This window comes from Pezoporus wallicus, unplaced genomic scaffold, assembly GCF_028554395.1.
Source record: "Pezoporus wallicus isolate ANWC-B61680 ecotype Strahan unplaced genomic scaffold, APGP_CSIRO_Pwel_v1 contig_3058, whole genome shotgun sequence".
NCBI lineage: Eukaryota > Metazoa > Chordata > Aves > Psittaciformes > Psittacidae > Pezoporus > Pezoporus wallicus.
The window spans coordinates 175,735-199,726 of NW_026641153.1; the positions used below are offsets into that span (position 1 = coordinate 175,735).

The 23,992-nt window shown below is 37.4% G+C and overlaps 1 protein-coding gene across 1 annotated transcript in view; it reads left to right on the plus strand.

Moving 5' to 3' along the window:
• The window catches only part of PTPN12 (protein tyrosine phosphatase non-receptor type 12), a 71,895-nt gene that overhangs the window by 13,282 nt on the left and 34,621 nt on the right, over positions 1-23,992 (plus strand). The window contains exons 2-6 of the mRNA XM_057422416.1: positions 17,138-17,246; positions 20,021-20,097; positions 21,104-21,199; positions 22,160-22,198; positions 22,952-23,023. Of these exons, the coding sequence (XP_057278399.1) occupies positions 17,138-17,246; positions 20,021-20,097; positions 21,104-21,199; positions 22,160-22,198; positions 22,952-23,023 (393 nt within the window). The remainder of the gene's footprint in view (positions 1-17,137; positions 17,247-20,020; positions 20,098-21,103; positions 21,200-22,159; positions 22,199-22,951; positions 23,024-23,992) is intronic.

The following is a 23,992-nucleotide window of genomic DNA, read 5'->3' on the forward strand; positions in this document are numbered from 1 at the left end:
TTGTTCATCTTGCTCCTCTTGCTTTTTCTGTTGTGGTGTGGGTTTTCTTGTGTTATTCTTTATTCCCTCCCATTTGCTTCTGTGCTTGTGCTACCTTATCCCTGTACTGCTAGAATGATTTCCTTACATTTTTAAACCATTGGTTATTACTGGTTTTGGAAGACAGACCCCATTGCATGATGAGTGGAAAACCATGTGCATAAGTTAAGTATCTTGAACTTTGCCTTGCTTTTAAACTGGAAGCTCTTCAGAGCAACCATTAGCTTTATGCAGGTTGTTATGGTTTTAATGAACTGAAGGCAAATGATTGTCCATAGAGTAGTTTGGTACCCTTTTAAGCTGCGCAACCATTGAGTGATCGATCAGTTGTTGGGTTATAATTAACCCAACAGAAAAGAGAAGGTATATGGGTGGATTTTTTGCTGGGTTTTGTTTTAATTCAGTGATCAAAGTAGAACTACGTGGTCTGAGTCTGATCTTAAATTCAGAACAGAATAGCTTAGCTACATGTTTTGTTGGCTTTATTATTCTTTTAAAGAGAAAGTCAAGTTTGCAAATGTTACCTAGCTCTGATAAGCAACGCTTTTCAATAAGAAAAATCTTAGAAGTGTGTTAGGTCTGCACAGCAGCGCAAGAAGCCTGGGAAGCAGGACATTGGGGCTTAACCAAACTGTTTAAAAGCCACTGCAGGGATTGAAATGGTTTCTCAAAACCGTTTTGAATATAACATGCTATTTTCTCTTGAAGTCTAGAGGCTGGCTTTTTTGATTCTCTTTAGGGATGGTTCTTTGGAAACATACAGACTGTTCCATGTGAATTTTCACGTTATGGTTTGTTCAGTTCTCATGATTAGTATATCAGGGATTGCACTGGATCAGGTAATATTGCTTATGGATCTCTCTCTTCAAAAGAGTAACTCTAGTATTGAACTGATGTGTAAGCTTGGTTATTACAGAGACTGCTGGAGAGTAAAGCCTAATTTGAGTATCTTGAAATAAATGCTGAGGCCTGGCAGCCTCAGTGCAGTCAATATTGAGAGAGAATGGCAGTACAGCTTGCACTGGGATCATGATGCAGTCTTCTAGTAAGCAGTGTACTTGATTCTTCTCACATCTGTAAGAACCACTTGCATCCTGATAAGACATTGTGATACTTCACTGCTCCTGTGAATTAATTCACTTTGGCTGTAGAGTATGTACGTCTGTATCTCGCATTTTAAAGCCAGGATTTAGCAGTGATGAGATCCTATCACTTGTCATGCAGTTACTGTCTCTTTAGAACAAATGTGTATTTCCTGTCTGGGCTTATTAGCATTAATAGCTGTTCTGGTTACCCAGTGGAATACTGATGCATAATGCTAGCAACTGGGAATGAGAAGAAGGTAGCCTTTAAGGGAAGGCACAATGCAAGGATTAAAGAAGGCATTACTTTAGAAAAATGCTACTCTGCCTTAAAGTCAAACTGCAGCAGACATTGGGTTTGAGGTTAAACTTAACTGATGTGTCGAAAATAAATTGAGATCTTTTAAAGCTATTTATTTTGTTTGGAATGCTGCCACTCATCAAAGGAAAATAAGACTGAGAAACTTGGTTTGTGTCCTGCTTATGGTGTACTTAAATAGTTCTCCGTTTAGTAAGTGTGGGGAGTTCAGTTATCTGGAAAGGGTCATTGTTTCTCACTAGTCCAAACTGCATGCAATATCTTGCCTATTTCCTAGCTAGAAATACTGCAGTATGCAGTCTTACACATCTGCAGGAATTTAGAAGTTTGGGGTTGTTTTTCTAACTAAAGATGTATCTTTTTCCGCACTGAAAAGCCAGCCAGAGTTTTCATGGCTCTTAGCAGCAGTGCAACCTGTTTCTTTCAAGTTGTTCAGTGCTTTCCCAGTTGTATAAAAAAGAAACCCACTCTGCTTGCTTTTAGCATTTCCTATTTTACTTTGTACAAATTTTAGATTCCATTTTTTGTTATCTAGCCTTTCCCAAGAGTGGCTTTGATAGATCTGAGGAAGTAACTTTGGTAATGCAACTTTCCTCATTTCCTATATTTCATCTACTTATTTTGTCATTCTGAAGAGCTGTCACTCACAGTTTCACAAACTTACATTTCTAGTATCTAAAAGTGTAAGTAAGTGTCAATTCTCCAATTTTAGATCTCTAAGTTCAGTACTCAGTAAAATGCTGTGGAGTTTAATTTGTCATGAGGGAGGTAAAAAACCCAACTTGATGCAGAAGGAAGCAGTGAAGAGTAAAAGTTAGCAGGAAGCTATTCAGGAGCTTCTTTGTGGAGATCACATTGCATTTTAGTGAGCTAAAATGGGAAGGTATTAATGGCTTATTTGTGTGCAGGTTAGCATCTCTGTGAGTATATATATTGAGCAATGTACTGAGCTGAAGGAGACAGTAAAAATGTGGAAGAAGTTCTGCTTGTGTCAGGAACTGTCACCAGTATTTTACAGTCAAACAAGGCCTGACTCTGGTCTCTGCAGGCAGTGGGCTTTGTGGTGATAATCCACCCGCTGCCTCCCTGCTTGTGTCTGCAGCTAGTCTCACCCAGGCACCTTGTTCGTTCTGTGGCTTTGCTGAAATGATTTCCGATTTTCCAGAATTAGGATGTGAACTGACCACAGCTGTAGTGTTTTCTCAGAATTCTTTGAAAATGTATCTGTGACCAGAGAAAAGAGAATTACTTCATTTAGTGTTGAGCAACTTTCCTGTTCCTAGATGGGCAAGTGTGGGCTGCAGCCAGTGTCAGTAGCAGGTTACTATGTAGACACTCCTCTGATATGAGGAAGGAATGCAATAAAGGAGATTAGTGGCTTAGAAAATAAGATGAAAGCAAATGGAGTAGAAGGCTAAGAGGTGGAAAACTTGTGCAGTGCCTAAGTGGTTTGTATGTAAAACCTCAGTATGTAAATAGCTGTATCACTGATAGTTACTATTGCCTTCAGTACAGTAAAACCTGTCCCGTTTGTCTGTAGGGGTGGGTATGAAACTGTCCTAGTGATGGTTCATTGTACCAGAAGTTGAACAGTCTTGCATTGATGAAGCAACATAGTGCATACCAAACTGAAAAAAAAACCTCTATCTACATCTTATCATGTATATCGTCAAAAATTGTTTTCCCTGTATTCCATTTGTTAGCTTCTGTAATACACAGTAAATTGAAACAGATGAATAGCAGTTTATGCGCTTAAGGTTATAGTTAGAAGGAGACTTTAAAATCTGAAGTATGCCATAGAGTTGTATCCACAGTGGCTACTTGCCTTTCCCTAGAAGACAGGAAGGCCTAGAATCAGCTTTTGCTGCTTTACCATTTTTTTTCTGATTTCTTAAAATCAGAAACTTGTGACTTTCATTAGTCCCCCAAATCCACAGGGTTTTGATGGTATCTAAATACTGAATTCTGATTTAATAATTATTAATATACCCCTAAAGAAGTGTTGCTTTGCAAAGGCTACTTGTATGCTGAGGTCATGGGTTTGTTACTTGAACATAGTAAATTAGTTGAATATTAATAATTTTAACTCTGGTGTTCAGGGGAAAAGGAAGGCTATGAATGAGTTTGTCCTAGGCTGCCTGGGAAGGATTTCCAAATGTTACAGACATTTTTAGTTCTGTTTTTTAGTGGTGTTAAAATTAGAATCTGCCACACATGATACAGTGAGTATATTCATAACTGGGAGAAAGATGAGTAGGTGAATCTACAGATTGGTTATGTTGGTGCTGAGTACACCTGCATTTGACCAACCAATAGTGTGAACATGGTGGATGAAGATATGATGGTGATCAGACCTATGGGAAACATTGCCAGAGTTGAAATTTGGCCAGGATGCTCCCTTATTGCCTGCGTTGCTGTTAAAGGACCCCTTGTTCATGAAAACTGTCAAAACAATTACCTCAAAGAGATGGACCAGCAAGCACAGTATTCTTGTAGAGCATATGTACATATGGTAAGAAAAACCTGGAGTCATTTCCATGTGGAGGGCAGTTTTATTGAGATTACTTTGGATTTGCCGCAGAAGAGCAAAAAGGTAAAACTGTCTGGGACTTGCTCTGGCAAATAGGAGTTGGGTAGAAGACAGACAGTCCCTTAAAAATAACTTTGTTATAAAATAATGAACAGTTAAAGTGATTATAACTATAATTGTGGTGTCTGGGACAAAGCAATAACATGAATGAGATTATTTTTTTATCCTTTCCAGGCAGCGCAGTACCATCTGCCGTGCATGGTGCAATAGGTAATGGGACAGAAAAAAAGTAGCTAAATTTTAGAATTGTATGATACTTTGCTTTCTTCAGAATATATAAAAAAGTGCTGTCGTGAGTTAGATGTACAGCTACTCTAGTAATTTATTCTGACTGGTGGATACTGAGAGAAAGAAGGTACGAAATGAAATGGCCGTCATCCCAGCTTCTCTTGGTGGCAGGTTCTGTGTAGAAGCTCCTGGACTGCATGTGGCAGCAGCAGGCTGGGGCTCACAGGACACCAGGAGCTGTCCCTGCATGCAGACAGTCAGGATAGGGGCAGGTACCCTTAAACAAGCCCTCTGCTGTTTGCAAATGTTTTACCTTTTTTAGCTCTGTATAATTTCCTTTCATTGAGCTTCCTCTTTTTTCTTTTTTCTTTTTTTTCTCCTTTAAAGTTCTTATTTCCAAGGGAAAAAGTTGTGGTGAATTTATATTTTGTTTTTTAGCCTTTTCCTGACTGGCAAGGATACCAGCTATAAGTATGCAGTAACTACAGTTGTTTCTTCTGGAACTCTGTCTTTAGCCAGGTCTTGCACTTGCTCGGATCTGCTTCAAAGTGTTTTTCTTGCTGGGGGGTTGAGGGAGAGTTCTCTGGCAAATTGATTGGATATCTTTAAAAAGAAAGAAACCTGTACTTTGTACCCCTCTGAAACTCTTGATTTCTTATTTTTCAGCTTCATAGCCTTCCTAATCTCTTCCATAAGAACTACCACATTTCTTGTGCATGCTACCACCATCCTGATTGCTTTCTTCATACTAGAGGTCTTGCACAATCCTGGGTGTGTTAAAATATATTACAGAATCTTAGCTTGATTTTTCTCTCTTTCTCTTTGTCTGTCTACTTTTGTTCATGTATGATGCTGCTTCCCCTTTACCCTTGCTCATCAGTCGTCCATAATTTGTAGGGGTAGGATTAGATTCTGAGCATGTGGTCCTGCTGTCAAGTTTAAGATAAATTTCATATCAGTATTCTCCTTTTAGACTCAAATTTGGACATCCCTGAAATGGTCAGGCTAATGGACAAGATGATTGGTTTAGGTCCCTTCCATCTGAAATACTCTAATCTAAATTTATGATTTATCTGATATCTGGATTTCATGCAGGTGACTAGAAGCACCTACCCATTTCTTCCTGAGACAGGCACTTAATGTGCCTGAACTTTGACTTCTGCTCTATCCTTTACTTAGGGTGTGGTGTTTTTATACCTATCACAGGGGATATCACACTGTGCTATAATAATTTATTCTATTGCTTCTGAGTCTAAGCCTGTTTAAGCCCGTTTTAAATTTTGGTAAAGGTGGAGCCCATTCTTGTGTCTAGTATTTTTTTGTCCAAAAGGTTTTGTTTTTTTTGTGATATTTTAGGAAACAAAAATACCTTTCTCTTTCAGCCTTTTTGTCACCCGTTTTCAGCATGTCTTAAGATCTATTGATTAATGTGCTGTACTTTCAAGTCACTAAGGCTGCATAAAACAGTTTTCAGTCTTTAGCCTCTTATCTTACTGACTAAACTTTGTGTCTATGCTGTATTTATGTGCTGTGTCTGGTAACAACAAATGTTACTGTTGCTGCCTGCTTCTGTACTGGCCCAGATGATGCCCAGAGAATGGTTTCCTGCTTTACAGTTGACCTGATTAACCAAGGACTATGATCTGCCTTCTTTTTATGGGGATCCAAGCAGGTTTTCTGCTGCCCAAGAGGACACTGACATCTAGTGGATGGGTTCCACAGACACAGGGCAAGCAAACTGCTGCTTTCAGGTCATCTTTCTTCTGGACTTCCGCCTAAATAGCGCTTTTGTTTAGATCCTCAGAGTAAAAAAGCCTAGCCAGTTTAGTGTAACTTCTGGGGTTTGTGCAACTAGTTGTTGTTTGGTGGTGGGGAGGTTTGGCTTTTAGTTGGTTTTCTCAGTCAAGTTGCCTGCACACAAGCCTCAGATGCTTGCTATATAGTGATTTAAGGTACTGTGTTCCCCAGTTGTCCTGCCAGCCTGTGAAGATGCCAAGCTACCTGTGTAGCAGGGCAAAAAGAGGCAGATGTTCCAGCTTCCCACCTCTGGGCAGTGCCTCTATGCTGCCTTCAGTTCTGCACTTACTCTGCGCTTATTCTGTCAATGAAACTTGAAGCCTAGTAATGTGTAATGCTGCTGTGCCGCTTGTATCAGACATCTGTTGGTTTAACTGGGAACCAAGTAGCAGGAAAAGCTACTTGGTAGCAGAAACACAAATTTGTCTAGGAATGTTCCAAAGTAGAGAACAGTGCTTAAAAATCAAACTTTGTGGAAACAGTCATCAAAATGTTAGTATTGCTTTAAAGACAAAACCAGACATTTCAGTTGAAGTAATTAAATTCAGGTTTCTTTATCAAAGAAAATAAGCACTGTATAAACCTTGATAGTTAAGCATGACATCTTCTGCTATCAGGTACTTGACAGTGAACTAAGTAAACCAGTGCCTGTGAGCAGTTAACACCATTGCAGAGCACTGTTTGATCTAGGATGGTTTAAGACATTCTGCACTAGTGTTTGTTAAATAATAAGGTACTGGTTTGGGATTTGTTGAGCATCTACTAACTCTCTAACTGAGGTTTAAAAAAGGAGTTAGTTCAAGGCACTTAAATTATGGCTTAAAATAAAAAGAAGCCTTTCAGGCCCCTTTTAATCACAGAAGAGTCAGAGAAAGTATAGGCTAATGGTGCTTAGAATGAGAGTGTTAGACTTAAATGCTTGATGATAGTCTTTAAAAAGGAACAGATTGCTTCCTTGGCTAGAGAAAACATTGATTCTTACTTTTTCCGAAAGAAGCTAAGATTATTTTACTGTTTACTAGTGTTCTTTGGATACAGCTAAAGGATCTTCAAGTAAAAACAGACTATCACAACCAAAAACAGTAACATAAAAATGATTCATGTTTTCTATGAAAATATAATGTAAAGGCTACTAATATGTTTTCTGTGCTAAAGGGCACTTATGCAGTGCCAAGCAATAGATAAAGTAGAATATGAACGTTTCTGTCCCAAGAGGGAAATTTCAAGTTGAATCACTTTTATTAATATCTGACCATGAAGAAAAATAAGAACATACAATCCATCAGCAAATTAAAATGACAGCCTGTTATTTTAATTAAGGCGAAGAAAGAAAAACAGCTTTCTCTCCTGTTGGCTGCTGAGAATTTATATTGTCTCATCTTTAGAAACTTCCCAGCATGGTGGACGTACTACTGAGTACAGGCTGTTTATCAGTAAATATCCTGTGTCTAGTCCCTTGGTGGCTACTGTAAACACTTTATGAGTTGCCACTTAATTTGGGATAATATGGCATATGTGCTTCCTTCAGTGTTGGCTTCTAGTATGCAATGTTACTTGGTCTTTTTTTATGTTTAGTCTTATTTCTTTTATCCTGAAAGTCTGTCTGCTTGCTTTATGTTAGATTCCCATCTTCCCCTCCCATTGATTGTTTTCTAGCTTTGTCATCAAATAACAGCATGCTCAGCTTTTCATAAGAAGTCATGAGAGAAAATGCCTGATTGCCCTGGAAAGTTTTGGAGAAACTTCTTTTGTAAAATCCCTCCCGTCAGATGATTCTTTTTTTATCAATATTTTTCCTTGTAAAAACAAACTAAAGAGACTCTTGTCTCGCCTGGATTCTTCTAAAAATTCACATACTCTTCTTTTGAATTGGCACTGTATCAACTACTTACTTGGAGCCCAGATTAGAACAGCTTCCTTTCCCAAGAAAGGAAGTAGAGTGTTATTACTTTGTCACTTATTCCACATAGATGAGAATTATAGATAAGAATCTTGAGGTTGGATCTTAAGGTATCCCTGTGTGTTTCTGAAATACCTGGCAGTACATCTATCATCCAGAAGCCAGGGGTGTTGAATAAAGTTGTTTATATTTCAGGTAGAAGAAAATTAATGAGGGTTTTCTATTGTTTACCAAACAAACCATCAGCTTCTACATTCTGGATTGTAAATAGTCAGCCTTCTAAAGACATGACAGTTGAGGGTTGTTTTAAATTTATCAGCAGTTTGATTGACAGGGAATTTGCCTGAACCTGATTCATTTTATCAGTGGACTTCAGCACCTTTTTACCTGCTGAAATTTGGCATAGTAGAAAGACTGTTTCACAAATCAGCTGTATAGCACACAGCCTGCAGGGTACACAGATTAATGAGAGGCTGCTTTAGAAACCTTTATGTGATTGAGTGTATACTTCATATAAGGTAAATATTTATCTCTTCAAAATAGAAGAATTTTGGAAGTAAATACATTCTAAGTGTAATAAAGGCTTCTTACAGACTGGAAGTTTGACTTGCAGCTTTGTTGTACAAAACACAATAAAAGGTATATAAAGGCTTATTTTAATATCAGGGATTTAGGTTCTTAGTGTTGGTTGTGAAAGAGAATGTACTGCAATATGTTTGTTACTTAGATTGATGAAGGCTTTTATGAGTCTTCAGATTTAAAAACGTCCTCTAAAATGTTCATGATTTTAAAAGGTTAAGCTTCAAACTTTTTGATTAAAACAGTATTTTTATTTTATGTTTTAGTAACTTCACTGCAGTATTCTTGTCTCTGGGTATTCTAACAAAATGATTATATAGGGCTGCAGAAGAGGCAGCTATTTCTTTTGCTAGTCACTTTTGGGTTTGCATGGCCTGAGAACACCTGTGATTAAAGTTACCATAAATTAAAATGTTAATGGTATGTCAAACAATAAATTTGAAATAGTTATATTTGAGATTAATTGCAGTCTTTTCCTTTTTTTTGAGGAGGCTAGTTGCACAAAATGAGGAAAGAAACATTTTCTGTGTGTTACTATGGTATAGTGCCTATGTTACTCCTGTAGAAGAGAACTACATACAATATAGCATGTGTGGTGAAGGTTTAAGGACTTCTTTTAAAATTCAGCAGAAACAAGCTAAATGGTAAAGTTTCTGTTGTTCAGGCATTTCGCACTGTTATTTCCAACTCTTGAATGTTCAACCATTAACAAAAATGTTAATGGACAGAAAAACATTAAAATCATGCTTGTGAATAATTGGTTGTTCGTGTTTGTTGTTTGTGTATCAGCCATGGCTGCTTTGGTTTCATTTGGGTAGTTGCTCTGCAGTTCTTTCTGCTGGTATTATAAGAATTTTGTTGGACATTGCATTGTCTGTTCTGTCTCTTTTTGAAACCAGAATGGGCATAACCTGGGTGGAAGGTGTGTGATTTGGATCTGTCAAGGACGCGTTTATTCAGCAAAAAAATAACAGATGCTACAAGTACAAACAATTATGACATAAAATTCCTTTGCCTCTCCATAAATGTTGTGCTAGTTATTAGGTAGGGTTATTACAGTTGAAATCTTAGTACAAGTTTGTATCTTTAATGAGGCTACTTCTTTCTGGCTTTTAAAATGCTATTGAATGCCATCATAAATGGCTTCTTTATAACTAGCACATTCCTTAGCTTCCAGACTCAGCCTCAAAGAAGGGGTGAAAATAGTTGTAAGCGTGTTTTCTCCAGTTAGTAGAAATGTATTTTCTATTTGATACCTTCTTTTTCCTTTACATTCTCTTACATATTCCCTGTACGTATGTCACTGCATGGAAGTACTGATTCAGTGCTTATCAAAAGTTTTCTTTTCTTGTATTTGTCTGGAAAGGTTTTAGACTCTTTTTTGGGGAGTTAAAAATTGTTGGTGCCTACTTGCCAATTAGGAACTAACATAACTATATTAGCAATATCCTAATTGTGCCTGCTGAATAGTGGGGGTTCTGAACTACTGAAAGTCTCTACAGGTACTGTATTTCTATACAAGGTTCAAGCCTGCTTCGGAAAAATAAAAAAAACCCAAAACCAGACTTGTGGGGAAAGATAAAACCAGTGTATTTTTATTGGAATTGCTTGCATGTCCAATAAACACCAGCGTGTTTAACGCTTGAACTCATGTCATTACATAGTAATTCAACTGCATGCTAAAGGATGTCACATAACTGAAAGGAACAACACCACCTTTGAGTTCTAAAGATGATTCAGTAAGGTAATTTGTACTCCAAACTAGATGGCAGTTGCAGTGTTTCTTGACTGCACAAACAGCTATGCTTTTTACTCAGAGCATTTGTTAGGCTCCAGCTTTTCAGCTTGAAGTCACTCAGCAAGTCTTACTGGGCAGGATCTCTGTTTCAGCTAAATGGGCAAGTCATAGCCGGTAAAAAGCCCTGATGCCTTTTTGCAAGGCAAAACATAACATCTGTAGCAGACATTTCTTTTTGGGGGATGCAGATTTATTAAAAAGCTTAAGAAATCCCCTGTGCCTTTAGTTATGGCAGCTTTGGTAATCGGGGACCAGCAGGTAGGAAATTCTAGTTTACTGCTGTTGGAGTGAAAGCTCACTGTTTCCTGTTTCAGTTGCGGTGCCTTTTTTTCCCACCTAATATGAATCGGGCTGAAAACAAACACTGACCTTAAGGAAACGTGTTCCAAGGCGTGGGAAAAGAGGAAGAGTTTTGCATCTTGTGAAGGAAGAGGGAGGAGAACTTAGTTGGTATTTTTCTTTTTTTTTCTCCTTTTTTTAGCGTTGAACAGAAACAAAAGCAAAATATATTCTCCATGAAACTTAATGCTTCATTCCACACACATTGAAGTCACAAGTAAGGGAATGGTAAAGCCTGTGGGGAGAAGAAAGTTTTGATGGTAACAGATTGTGGAATTTCTCGGGGACAAGGCACATGCTTAAACAAACTCTAAATATTCTTCAGAGCCAGAGGCTTAACTGTGACCCCTTTAGGTCCTTATGCTGCTTATTTATATCAATTGTTTCCAGTCTGTATTGTCTATCCAGCTCTTCCTTTGAGTGCTTGTCACAGGGTGCTTTTGGCTGTTTATGTTTTAGTAATTGAATGTTTTGCTTTGTCTGCTTGTTTACTTGCTCCTCAACAGACTACAGATCTCTTCAGTCTTCATCCTTGTAAAAATAGCCCATTACCAGCAGTAGGTATGTTGCTTAACTGTTATGCTGAACATAAATGAACTGCGACTGTAATTGGTAGTACTGCTAATTTAGGCTGGGTTTAGCATGTAGATAGTATAAATATAGTTTCAGAAAAGAGGGTGAGAAAAGGAGGCTTTTAGAGAAGTCAGCCAATATTTTGGTGTGTGTGTAGAGTTATCTTCGGTTGTTAGCAGTGTGGGAGACATGCCTGGTCCTAACATTTTTGTTAGGGAAAATACAGGTTTGAAAAGAAGAAAAATGTTGGTCTTACTCTGGCATTGCATAATTCTTGAGACTGTGCTTTTGGATTGGGCTTTTTATGTTGGTGTTGGGGGTTGTTTTTTTTTTTTTTTGGGAGTGTGTGTTTGGTTTTTACCAGTTCCCAGTTATAACGTGATACTGAAGAAAGTAAGATGTACTTCTTAACTGGCTCCTTTCACTACTGTCATTTGGCCTCCTCTGCATGATGGTGTACCAGTGTTGTCTTCATTGACTAACGCTTTACTGGATATAAATCTTCAATTTGTGAAGTAATTTGAATTCCCTTCTTCCCTGAGAAGCTACTGGCTGGAGTTAAGATGTTACAGAATACACTATGCCATCTAATACTGAAGTGATGCTGTTCTTGATTCCCTGGGTAATTTTTGAGGGGACTTTCTTCTATGTAGCTCACACAGGCTTCCTTGAATGTAGTGGGGTTTTTAGACCCATCATTGTCTTGCTGTGAACTGCAGAAGACAGAGCTCCGAAGGAACCACAGTTGTCAGGCTCGTCTATTTATGACTTCAGCGGAGATTCCCTTAGAGCACCTAGAGCTTGGGAGTTAGGAGGTGTTGCTATAGGAGAATGCCAAGGTAGTGAAAACTCTCCCTTCTTATATCTCGTTCTTTCAATCAGTTCAGTTTGCAATCTCCTTTCAGGGCTTTATTTCAGAGAAATAAGTTAAATCCAGACTGATGGCCTGTTCCTTGCAGCCAAAGCTATCTGTGAATGTTGAGATATGGTGAAGCTTTTCTTTTACAAAATTGGATCATTCTCCTTTCACTGTTCATGCTTGACTGGTGTTTGAGAAAGCTTTTTCCTTCCATGATGGTGACTAGGAATTCTGAAAAATAATTGTTTGAAAGCTGACGGGAATAACTGGGGGAAGATTACATGTGTCACAAGTGTATGCTGCTTTTCAGTTACTTCAAAGACAAAGTGGTAAGAGGGGTAGTCTCAAGAATTAGTTTTATCTGTAATTTCATGTGCATGTACTAAGTATTAGTCTGATAACTAATTTTAATTGTCAGCTTAGTCATTATCTTACATTTAGGGTTTTTTCAGGTTTTAATGCTGAGTTTATTTGTAATAACAAATGCAAAGCATTTAATGTACAAATGTAAACCACAGAGATGGTTGGGAGACTTATATACAAGTATGATACTTGAAATGAAATTAAACTTTGCATTATTTGTGCTACTTAACAGAGGAATAAGGTAACTAATGTCCTGTGTGGTACAGCTCAGTGTTGATTCAACCCAGCTGGACCTCTCTTTCCCAGAAAATCTGGACTAAGCTGCACTGTGTCTGACTCTCCTGCATGCAGTTCTTGTTCTGGCAGAGTGACTTAAAGGAAAGACTGCTCACTCTGTTCCTTTATTCCTTGCTACTGCAACCAGGAGTTGCAGAGGCACCCTGACTGAGAACAGTCCATCCTACAACAGTTTACTGGCATCGGCTTGTCTGGGTGTTTTCCAGAGCCCTCGGTGATAAGTAAGTGGTATAGGGAAACTCCAGTAGGATTTGCAGGGACTTGAAAAAACACTTCTGGGACCAAAGCAGTTATAGAAAGTAAGAGCCCCATTTGAGCAGTGATGTATCTGAGTCTGTATTTGAGCTGACATCTCTGAGAATGTCAAAGGCATCCTGGCATCTTTGTGTTCACAGTATTGGTACAGAATCTGAAACCTGTGTAATCCCACCATAGCTAACCAGAAGATAGTTATTTTGATGTTTCTGTGGTAGCTTGGTTCATGTTGCTCCTGACAAGTACATTTTTCTCATTATATGACAGTACTAGGAAATTTATTCTGCCCTAGTAATGTTTATCTAAATTATTGGGATGAGAGCACAGCTGAACATAATTCATGTGATTTTCTTCCCCTGCTGGTAGTAAGAACAATGTGATGTCAAGCTTACTATAGAAATAGCTGTCTTATTTCATAAAATGAATGCATCAGTACATTTTTTTAGTGTTTCCTAGTATCTTTTATGCTTTGATTTTTAAGATGACTTTTATGGAAGCTTTTCCTTAATTTTTCAGTATTTTTGAGTATTTTAATGAACTTAAGCAAATTTTTCAAAAGAAATTGTTTTGTTGTGTGATTGGTGTTATCTCATTACTCTGCTGCCATAGCCAACTGTGTAGAGCTTCTGAAGCCCATTACTGTTACCTGTTGTCACATAGCAAATGAATCATGGGTGCTGTGGAGTATTCTAGCAGCTGGTGTTTGACACTGATACATGCTGCTCCTCAGGTATGGTCAAAAAGGAGACTTAAGTCAACATCACTGGTTCACCAACTGATGTTTTGACTGTTGGAAATGTCAAATAAATCTTAGGAGACAATTTGAGGCCTTTAAGTAAAGACCTGGTAAAGTGTTTGCTGTGCTTTCCTTGAAAAGAAGCCCAGAAAGGAGTCACAAGAACTTTCATATCTTAGATAAGGTTCAGGCTTTTAAAGCGAGATCTTCAAATCTCAATAGGCAGTATAAGTTTTTTCTTTATTTACGATCATTTTCTTTCATCCACAAATAACATGTCTATGGGATTAAGCAGTGTGTCTTTACAGGCTTTCTAGAGTGTTAAATAGATGAAAAAATTGACTGCAAAAGTCAGATCTGTTTCCTGGACTGGTTGGACTGAGTTCTTCTTAATATGGTAGGATTCCACAAGTTGGGTTTGAAAAGCTGGTTTGTCCTTTTGTAAAAACACTGAAGCACATTTGTAGTACAGACTGTAAAACCACTGTGGAAGTTGGAACTATGTTTCTGAACTCAAATTGTTTCAAAGGCTCATCTCCCCACTGTCACATGTGGTAAGTGTTTGTCACCATCCCACAAACCGCTTCTGTCCCACAGTGAATAAGCAGAATTAAACTTGAGCTTTTCTAATGAGAAAGGAACTTAAGGCCTTCTGAATGTAGTTCTTTAAGTATGGTGAATCACGAGTATATACATACTTTCTGATTATTTTGTTCTTAAAAGGATAAATAAATGAAGATTTTTGTGGTACCAGAATAGCAGTTTCAGTGAATATGTAAGTCGCATGGAAGCATCCGCTGTTATCTGCAAAGGCACCAGGCTGGATCTTCTAATGTCCCTGCTGTTGGTGTCAGAATATCTTCTGGGAAGCAACTTGACAGTTTACTGACTTAACCCTAATGAGCGCTGCTTTGTACTGTAGACGGTTGTTATGAATTAGCATGAGACTGGACTGTGACAGATCTTACTGGCTATCTTGTCATCAACTTCCTTTAGGCTGAACTAAATTCTTTCTTCTTCTGCCCTGTCATTACCCCCATTCTGCTGTTGAGTACATTGTCCTCCCTCTGGTCACTCCAGGCTGTAACCTAGGAAGCACTGAATCTCTTGCATCCTACAGTCGCGGTGGGTGCGTGTTGCAATAGCTTTCTGCAGAAATTGACTGTTGTGTGTAGAGCAGAATGTTCTGCTGCGCTTGGCACTTTTCCATTCCTGTGGTACTTTGTTCGAAGCTCAGTTTTAGAATTCTTTCCTTTGTTCAAAGCTCAGTTTTTTGAATTCTTTCCTTAACTTTTTAATGAATTCTTTCTCTTCTAAAAAGATGAAGTAGATACTACTCTATGTAGCAGATACTGCTACAAATTATAAACGGTACTCCTTACTCTTTTTGATTCCTTTCAGGACCATACTTTTCTTCTATTGCGGCTGTCTAAGAACAGCTGAGAAATATGCGTTAAAAGCATGGATCCTGAAGTATTTTAGGAACATATGTGTGTTAAAATCAACCTGTGTTTCATTTCCAGTCTTTGCCTCAGAGCTGGTTAAGCTTATCCTACTTTCTAGGCTGTTCAGCAGATTGTACATCTATTGGCTGACACACGGGAGAAGGCTATGCTGAATTCTCATAGCGTCACTTTCTAGAAAAAGAAGTTGATACTAGTCACTCCAGCCTTTTTGGCTTAGGATAGATCCAGGTTGTTCTTGGGAGAATGTTTTTTTTGTGGTTTTTTTGTTTGTTTTTTTTTTTTATCCTTGCATGTGTTAAAAAGGGGCTAAACCAAAAAGGATCATCTTCCAAGGGTGCTCTTTGGTACCTAACCTTTTCCCTATATGACTTCCTCAAGGGAATCCTTTCTTATGCAGAATAACTTCTGCTTCTACTCCTGGTTTTTAAAGGTCATTTTTTTTTCCTCTGAGCTTCTTTCTGTTATTTTTTCTAAGCAGAGTTGTGGTGTTTGTCCCATAAAAAATCAGTATGATGGGGGGAAAAAACATACAACCAGGTTGCAATATGGAACAATATACAAAATCATATTGGTGGCTGTGCTTGGAAAGTGTTGTTTCTGTTTGCCTTTGTTTGTTTTTCTGAATTAGAGGCTTATAGCTGATTTCAAACTATTAGTCTTCTAATTCTTAGCTGATATAGCTAACTTAGGTGTGCATATTTTGCTATTTCTAGACTCTTGGTTGTGCTCGGCCTTAGCACAGGCAATATGTTTTGATACGTAAGGGCAGTGTTACATCGGACAGTATGTTTCCCACATGCAGTGGTATTCTTTGTCTATACTATGTTACAAACCAGGTTTCTCTGCTTGCTATGTGTACCGGTTATGAATTTGCTTTTAGTGTTGCAAAGATGAGGGTAGTCTGTGTGGAAGCTTCCTGTAACTGTTCACATGTGTTTTCAAGAATTGAATCTTCCTGGCCTTCACTGTAGCAATGTTTTCAGATCATATATTTAGCGCTTGGATCCCTGTGTGGTCAGGGACTCACTGTCCCACCTCCAAATGTTTACTCTTTTTTCATTGCCTAACACTGCAAGTTTTTCAACAGCAGTGCATTACTTTTCCTTCCAAAGAGAATCCACACTCTTGTTCCTCCTCAATTTTAAGGTTGTGAAGGCCTAGCACAAGTGTGATGATACAAGCTGTATTGCTCTTGTTATTTCCAAGGTTGTTGGAAGGCATGGGCTGGTTTTTATTACTGGATGTTTTGACTCTCTCAGATTTCCAGGATTTGAAATGCATGGATGTGGGGGAGCTGTGGTGGGGAAAAGACGTACATTGTGAATCCAGCAGACCTCCTGTCACCATCTTAATTGCAAATACCTTGTGCCTGAAAGGCAGGGAGCTTCTTTCTCTGAGTGAGCTTGAAACTCAATAGGACTTGGACATTAGGAGTTTGATGCCTGCTAAAAGTGAGATTTTCTGTTCAGATGTCAGTGTTGAAAGCCACACGCTTCAGAGCAAAGTACAGGCTGCTAATGACTGTTCCCAAGCCAGCCTGCTCTGAGCTCTTACTCCAAGTATTCTGAGCAAGAAGAGGGTTTGCTGTTTAACACAGGTATTCTTAATGCAATTGTCACTGCCTAACAGGGCAGTGTATTTTGTAAATAAAATATGTCTGTATTCCATACTGGTGCTGTAGTGGCTTTCCCAAAGCTCCATGTCTCGTGATATATAGAGCCAGCTTCAACTTGGCTGTAAACCGATGATGAGCTGAAAGTACTGGATAGTTAGATTATTAAACTTCAACATAGTGAATATTGTGAAAGGAACAAAGAAGTTTTTATTGAGTGATCTTATACTTCATCAGTGAAGCTAATACCTTGTGATGTTTGTTATTTGCAGACTTGAAAATATAACATAAATCTTCTATTTCAGAGGTTAAGAAGATTATCGACAAAATACAGAACAGAGAAGATCTACCCAACAGCCACTGGAGAAAAAGAAGAAAATGTTAAAAAGAATAGATACAAGGATATATTGCCGTGTAAGTCTGATTTACGTGTTAATAGAAGGCAAAGGGAAGTGCTTGTTATTCTTAATGTATTCTGAATTTTACTATTTAGCTATTACTGACAGGCAAAATTGGGGATAATTTGCTGAAGGATAACTTTCATAGAATTTTTATTTTTAACTTGGAAGGCAAAGTAAGTGAACACTTATATATTAGGAGAGCTATTACCTAAAGATAAAATGCGTGCTAAGGCCCAAGCCGTATCAAGATGACAGTTCCATTTTGGCTCAGAATAGTCTAGAGCTTTACTAGGTGCTTAACTGTATTTTTTTCCTTAGGACCATGTTATTCATGGTAGAAAATAAGTGTCAGTGTAAATTCTAGATGGAATTTTAAGGAGTCTTAAGAAACCCAGGTTTATAGTTTGAAGGTTTGTTTCTTTTTGGGTTTTTTTGTTTTTTTTTTTTTCTTGTTCGTATCCTGCAACTGGTGTCATAGAACTTTCAGTGCTGGATTATGCTTGGTTTGTATTTTGGTAGAGTCCAAATGAAATTCTCTTTAAGGTACAATCACAGAAAACAATAGTCAGAGCTAAATTTAAAGTGTTAGGAGATTTATAACCAATTTGAAGTTGAAAATGGTTTAAGCATCATTAGCTTTCAATTTCAGAGTATGATCTAGTAGTAAACTCCAGTGACTGTTTCAGATTGTTGTACACCTCTATGCTCTTTTTTTAGTGCTGGAATTTTTACTGTTTACCAGCACTTGAAACAACACTTCCAGCAGTAAACTTTGCTTTAAAGCCACAGGCCTCAGATTGTTTAAGGTGGTGGTATAGTACTTGCTGCTACACTGAGAAGGAAAGGCACAGGTGTTCCTATTTTGCTGGAGAATTATGTTGTGTGTGTGTGTATGTGTATATATATATATATATATATATATACACATACATGTTGAAGAGTAGTGTAATACTAAGTTCAACTGCAGCAAAATTGTTTAATATTATTGGAGTTTTTATGTTTGGTTTAGTTGGGAGGAAACCTGCTCAATGGATAGAGTGAAAGTGAAAAAGAAATGGGAAGTTGTTCTTGTCTTAAAAGTTGTTACTCTTTCTACTATGCTGGCATTTCGGTAGATTGTAAAAACGTAGAATGGTTTGGGTTGGAAGGAACCTTAAAGCTCATCCAGTTCCAACTTCATTGCTACAGGCAGGGACACCTTCCACAAGACCAGGTTGCTCCAAGCCCCGTCCAGCCTGGCCTTGAACACTTCCAGGGATGGGGCAGCCACAGCTTCTCTGAGCAACCTGTGCCAGGGCCTCACTACACTTACAGTAAAGCATTTATTCCCTACATCTAACCTACAGCCTCCGCCTTTCAGATCTGCCATTATAAAGTAGTTTTTAGTATTAAATCTGTGACACTGTTGCATGCTTAGAAATGTTCCTGCTTTGATGTTATATATATGAATATGGTGTAATATGCTTGAAGGGGTTTCTCTAGACCTTTATGTGAGAGTGTGTTGTCTTTAGATCTGTGATCTAAATGTCTCATAATCTACACTTGTGCTTTTTTAGGAAGCGTTACATGGTAACAAACATTTTTTGTATCTTATCAGTGCTCTGGCAGAAAATTTCACCATCTTCAAAGCAAGTATCTTGGAAGCTTTTTGGGAAAGGTTTCTGTACAGAAATAACTCTTCAACATGTACTTGTGGGCACAGTTCCCTCTTTTATTACCAGTGATGTTTTGACAAAAAAAAAACCTAAACCAAACCAACCATATTTCCTCTTTTAAATAGACTCCTTTTTATATCTTTTTCTTGAATTTAGCTTTAATAAAAGTTTTAGCAGCTGTTCTGTGGTTGAGGAATTGACCCTGGGAGCAGAAAGTAACAGGAATCACTTGAGCAGATGCTGTTTCTGCAGAGTTCAAAGCTAATTTTTTTTTATCCCAACTAAAACAGCCTCTAGTGTAGAGATAGTTTGAATGATTTTTTTTTTTTTTTAATATGATAGCTAGGAAGTGTTGGTATCAAGAAGAGCTGGAAGGACTGGTGAACCTACCAACCCCGTACACGCCTTCTTAGTAAAAATCAAGTTCTTTCTGTATTAAAAATGCAATTATTTTTTTTTCTTACACCAAAGAGCATTCCAAGATGTTAAGTTTATTCTGTCAACAAGTAATAAAGGCTATTTTTAAAACTGCTGAGGATTTTGGTCTCCAAAGATCTGCTGTTTTTGTAAGACGCTTTCTCCTGAGACAGTAATGCTCAATGCAGAAACTTGAAATGTCAACACTCCTACATGAAGGAATCTACTCCTTCTAGTTAAGAAGTACCACAGCAAAGTGCCTAAACTTTGTGTTCAGAGATAGATGTCATTCTGTGCCTGAGCATTAAACCCCAGTGCATGTTTCAATGCTGAAATACTTGGAGTCCTCCCTGGCAGAGACTCTTAAGACCTGGTGGCTGCTTCAGCTACGCACTGGTGGTTAATTCTTTCTGCTTTCTGTAGCTGTGCTTTAATTCTGACCATCGTGATCTGTGTTAATGTTATGTAACTATAATTTTGGTTATTTCTGATAAATTGAATTTTGCGTTGTTGTGATGAATTGCTTTTGGAATTCCAGTTAGGGGAGGGATATTAAATAAACTGACTTGCTTCTGCGACTTATCTTTGGGAAACATTCTTTAATGCTTAATTTCTTCTATACATATAATATGTACTGTATATATTTTATTTACTGGTACACATTGATCTGAATATGTTGTAATCCTTGTATTAAAAAAAAAATTTCTTCTTTTAGTTGATCATAGCCGGGTTAAACTGACCTTAAAAACTCCCCCCCAAGATTCAGACTACATTAACGCAAACTTTATTAAGGTATGTATTACTATCTTAACAGTTCTTAAATTCTTTTTAAGCTTTTATTTCCTTTCAGTGCAGTTTTAGTATTATAGACTGAGATAAGAATATAAAGGTGTGAGTGACGATTTTCTTTTATTATAACTGAAAAATGCAAAGATGATGCCATTTATGAGACAATTTTTTTCAGTTTTTAATCTTAGTCTAATATAAAATAACTTCATTTTGAAGTGACAGGCAACCAAATTGGAACTTTATACATAGGAAAATTCAGATACTGTTATATTAACAATTGATGGTGTTGAAAATACCACACTTGAGGAGAAGTTGTTTTTAGGCATCATAAATGAGGTGTTTTGACAAATTGTTTATGTTAATATGCACTTCCTATAGTTCATGGCAGGAATGCGGCAATGGAATAATATCTAACATTCTTAAAGAGAAGCCAGAATTTGGCTGAAAGTGTTACACTTTTGTTTCACAGGGTGAATATCTTGGGCTTTTCTTGTATCCTTATCCTGATGCTGCTTCTATACAGTAATGCTTATTCAGAAAGGGGTGTTCTTATAAATCTCATTTGCTGAATGTTTAGTATTACAAGGTGAATGAAAATGCCTTCAAGCTTCATATAAAATAAATGTTAAAATTTTGGAGTTTTGACATGTGGCTTTACTGGAAGGAGAAACTTAAATTTGTTCAAGGGGATGCTTTTTAGCAGCAGATTTTCAAATTATCATCGTTAAATGTTTGAGTACTAAAGAAAATGTAGGCTTAAAGGGAACCTTCTGAGTTTGGACATACAGAAGCTTCATATGTTCTGTTAGTCTGTGGCAGCACAGTAGCCGTTGTCATCTTGGGCCCCTCTTGAAATCACCTGTGAATGGGACTTATATTCATACTTCCTGTTGTATCAACAAAAAATTAAAGATATCCTAATTTTACATGATTATAACCTCAAGCCTTTTTTATTCAGTGCAGATAAATTTTCTTTATAAATATTAATGGTTCCTTTGTGCAATCCTAGGGAGTACACGGGCCAAAAGCATATGTTGCTACCCAGGGACCATTAGCAAATACAGTAATAGACTTCTGGAGGATGATATGGGAATACAATGTTGCTGTAAGTACCTACTTAAAAAACAAAATTGAGTACTTTCTTATTTCATAGCACAGTGATTTGATATCTTTTGCATGAGCTGGCTATTACTATAAAAATGTTGACAGTTTAGTCCGTTTACTTCTCAAATCTTGCTTTTGTAGTTTAAATAGCGTTCTTTATATCATTATTTATTCAATTTAATAATGTAAATTAAAAATAACAATTTCATTGAATTAATATGAAATCATGAATAGGTTGGTACTTGGTTACATCTCTCCTGTAGGAGACCTTACAACTCTTAAGTGGGCTGACAAAACCAGATACAGAAGCAGCAAGTGAAACAACAAAAAAAGCCTACCTTTGGGGTTTGTTTTTTTTTTTGCTAATTTTGGGTTAATTACTGCTATTGTCAGGACTTTACTTTTAAGTACTGCTAAAACTGGGTATGTTCAACAAATTATTTGTGAAAATATTTTCCAAGTGTTTTATCAGACACTTAAATCATGGTTACATGTAACAAATACCTTACCTATGCAATTCACATTCATGTATCTGAAATAGCTTTGCCTAAGATTCTTGGGTTTTAAATGTGGTTTTGCATGTATTTTAAGCAGGCTATGTAATTTTAGGCAAATATAGCTCTATTTCTTCCAGTCAGCAAATGGTTCTATGTTTTTATCATTAAATCTAGACTTTACAATCAGACTGAATAAATAAGGTGTTTGTACAGGATTAAAGCACACTCAGATCAAGTAACCTTAAAATGTGTAACCTATTAGTGTTGTAGATTTTGTGTGGAATAAAACTTGGGTACTATTTTAGAATTAAAAGGGTGTGCATCTGCAGTTTGCAAAACTGATTTAATTTGTCTCTTCAGTAGTAACCAATTATCAATTTTGGCCCAGGCAGAAGAAAATAGTGAAGTGTTGAAATTATTTGATCTAAAACCAGCTAACTTCAAGCTTATTTTTATCTTTTCAGATAATTGTAATGGCCTGTCGGGAGTTTGAGATGGGAAGGGTATGTGTACTAAATACAAAACTAAATGAGCATTGCCCATGTGGGGCAATATGCTGATACCTGTGAAGTTCTATATGCTAAATCCATAACTGTAAAAATAATCTGCCAGGTTGAAGGAGAATGTTTACCCTTCTATTTGTGCGTATGCAACTGCTTTTCTTTGCTTGTTTACAGTGTTACATTCTTATTTAGGTGTCATCCCAGTGGAACATACCGTACATGTTTGTAAACCAAACTGTACCAATGGTCTGTTACGGCACTATAGAAAAAATCTTGCTCTTTGTGGGATGTAGGCCAACTATCAAAATCCCAACTCCTTCCAAATTTCCTGTCAATTGATACAGCTGCAGAAACAATCTGTCTTTTAAATCTGCTATATTCATGTGACCTGAGGAGGAAGTAAAAAGGAGAAATTGGTCCATTATAAACTCCAGACTTTCACAAAACCTGAATAAGCTCTCATCATGTCCCTCTGTGCGATGCGTGCTTACGCATGTGTAGGCAGTTGTCAAGTTCATGTCCTCATTTCCAAAGTGTCCTTTTTGGCTTTATGGGTCATCTGAGTCTTTAGTTTTCCTGTTGGTAAGACTTACTTAAAGTCCAGCAAGGCACCAGTAGGCAGATGTTAAGGAAAAGCACCGGATAAGAGAGAGAATAAGGCATTTGAGATTATCATTTGGTCTGCTCTGCTTGTGTTAATCATCGTCTTTCAGTACTACACATGAATTGAATTAGAGTTCTTTGCTTTAACAGAAAAAATGTGAACGTTACTGGCCTCTGTATGGAGAAGCAGCTGTAACTTTTGGACCATTTCGTGTTTCTTGTGTAAGTATAAAGCTTTATAAATTAGTTTTGAAGGATTTATGCTTTTGTAACTTAAAATAACTGTTCAACAAACTGTGTAGTACAAAACAAATGCTTTCTTAATTGTTCAGTCCCAAATTTTACAGGAAGACTGTCAAAGGAGTGCAGTGGAAAACAATGTGTATCTAAGCTGTGTAGGGTTTTGAATCTTCCTTCATTTTTTTTAAGTAGAGAATCTGTGTGCCTTGGTCTGGCATCTTTTGTGTATCTTTAACTTTACATGGTGTAGTTCTGAATGTCAGTACCATACTCATAAAGTAAAGTAGTATTCATGCAGTTGTTTGTTATGACTTGTGTGTTCTGGATGTGCATGAGAAATGAGAGTAATGCTGGAACAGGTTAGTTTCCTTAAGTTACATAAAGTTAATTATGAAAGCATGAATAAAGAAAATGGAAACTGAGCTCCTAATTTTTTTAACTTTCTATTGGTAACAGATACAGGTTTATTTGAAATGACTTCCTTTGCTTCTGTTGTTGCTTTTAAAGTCAAAACAAAAACAAGTAGCGGATCACCATGATATCTCAATCTTATTATCCTGGAGAATTCATGGGAGGTAACTGTCAAGTAAGCCATGATTCCAGGAAGATGGTGGAAACATGAATGTTTCCATGCACATTGTGTCAGTGTTATCAGGAGTTCCAATCTCTGAGCATAACTACTGGAGCCTCTTCCACTTTTGATATATGCTCATAAATGCTCACATAAGGATTTCTGGCAGATGAATAGGTAGGAAGAGAGATTGTGGCTATCTCTTACACCAGCACAGCAGGGAACTGAAAGTAATCATTCTTTTGACACCTGTCATCTCGGCATCACACAAGAGAAACCCCAGTGGGTTTTTGCAGTCATCTTTCCTCAGTAGAGAAAGCTGGGGTAGTAAAAGAAGTAACGGCGCAATTGCCATTTCACAAAGGCGACCACTTACATAG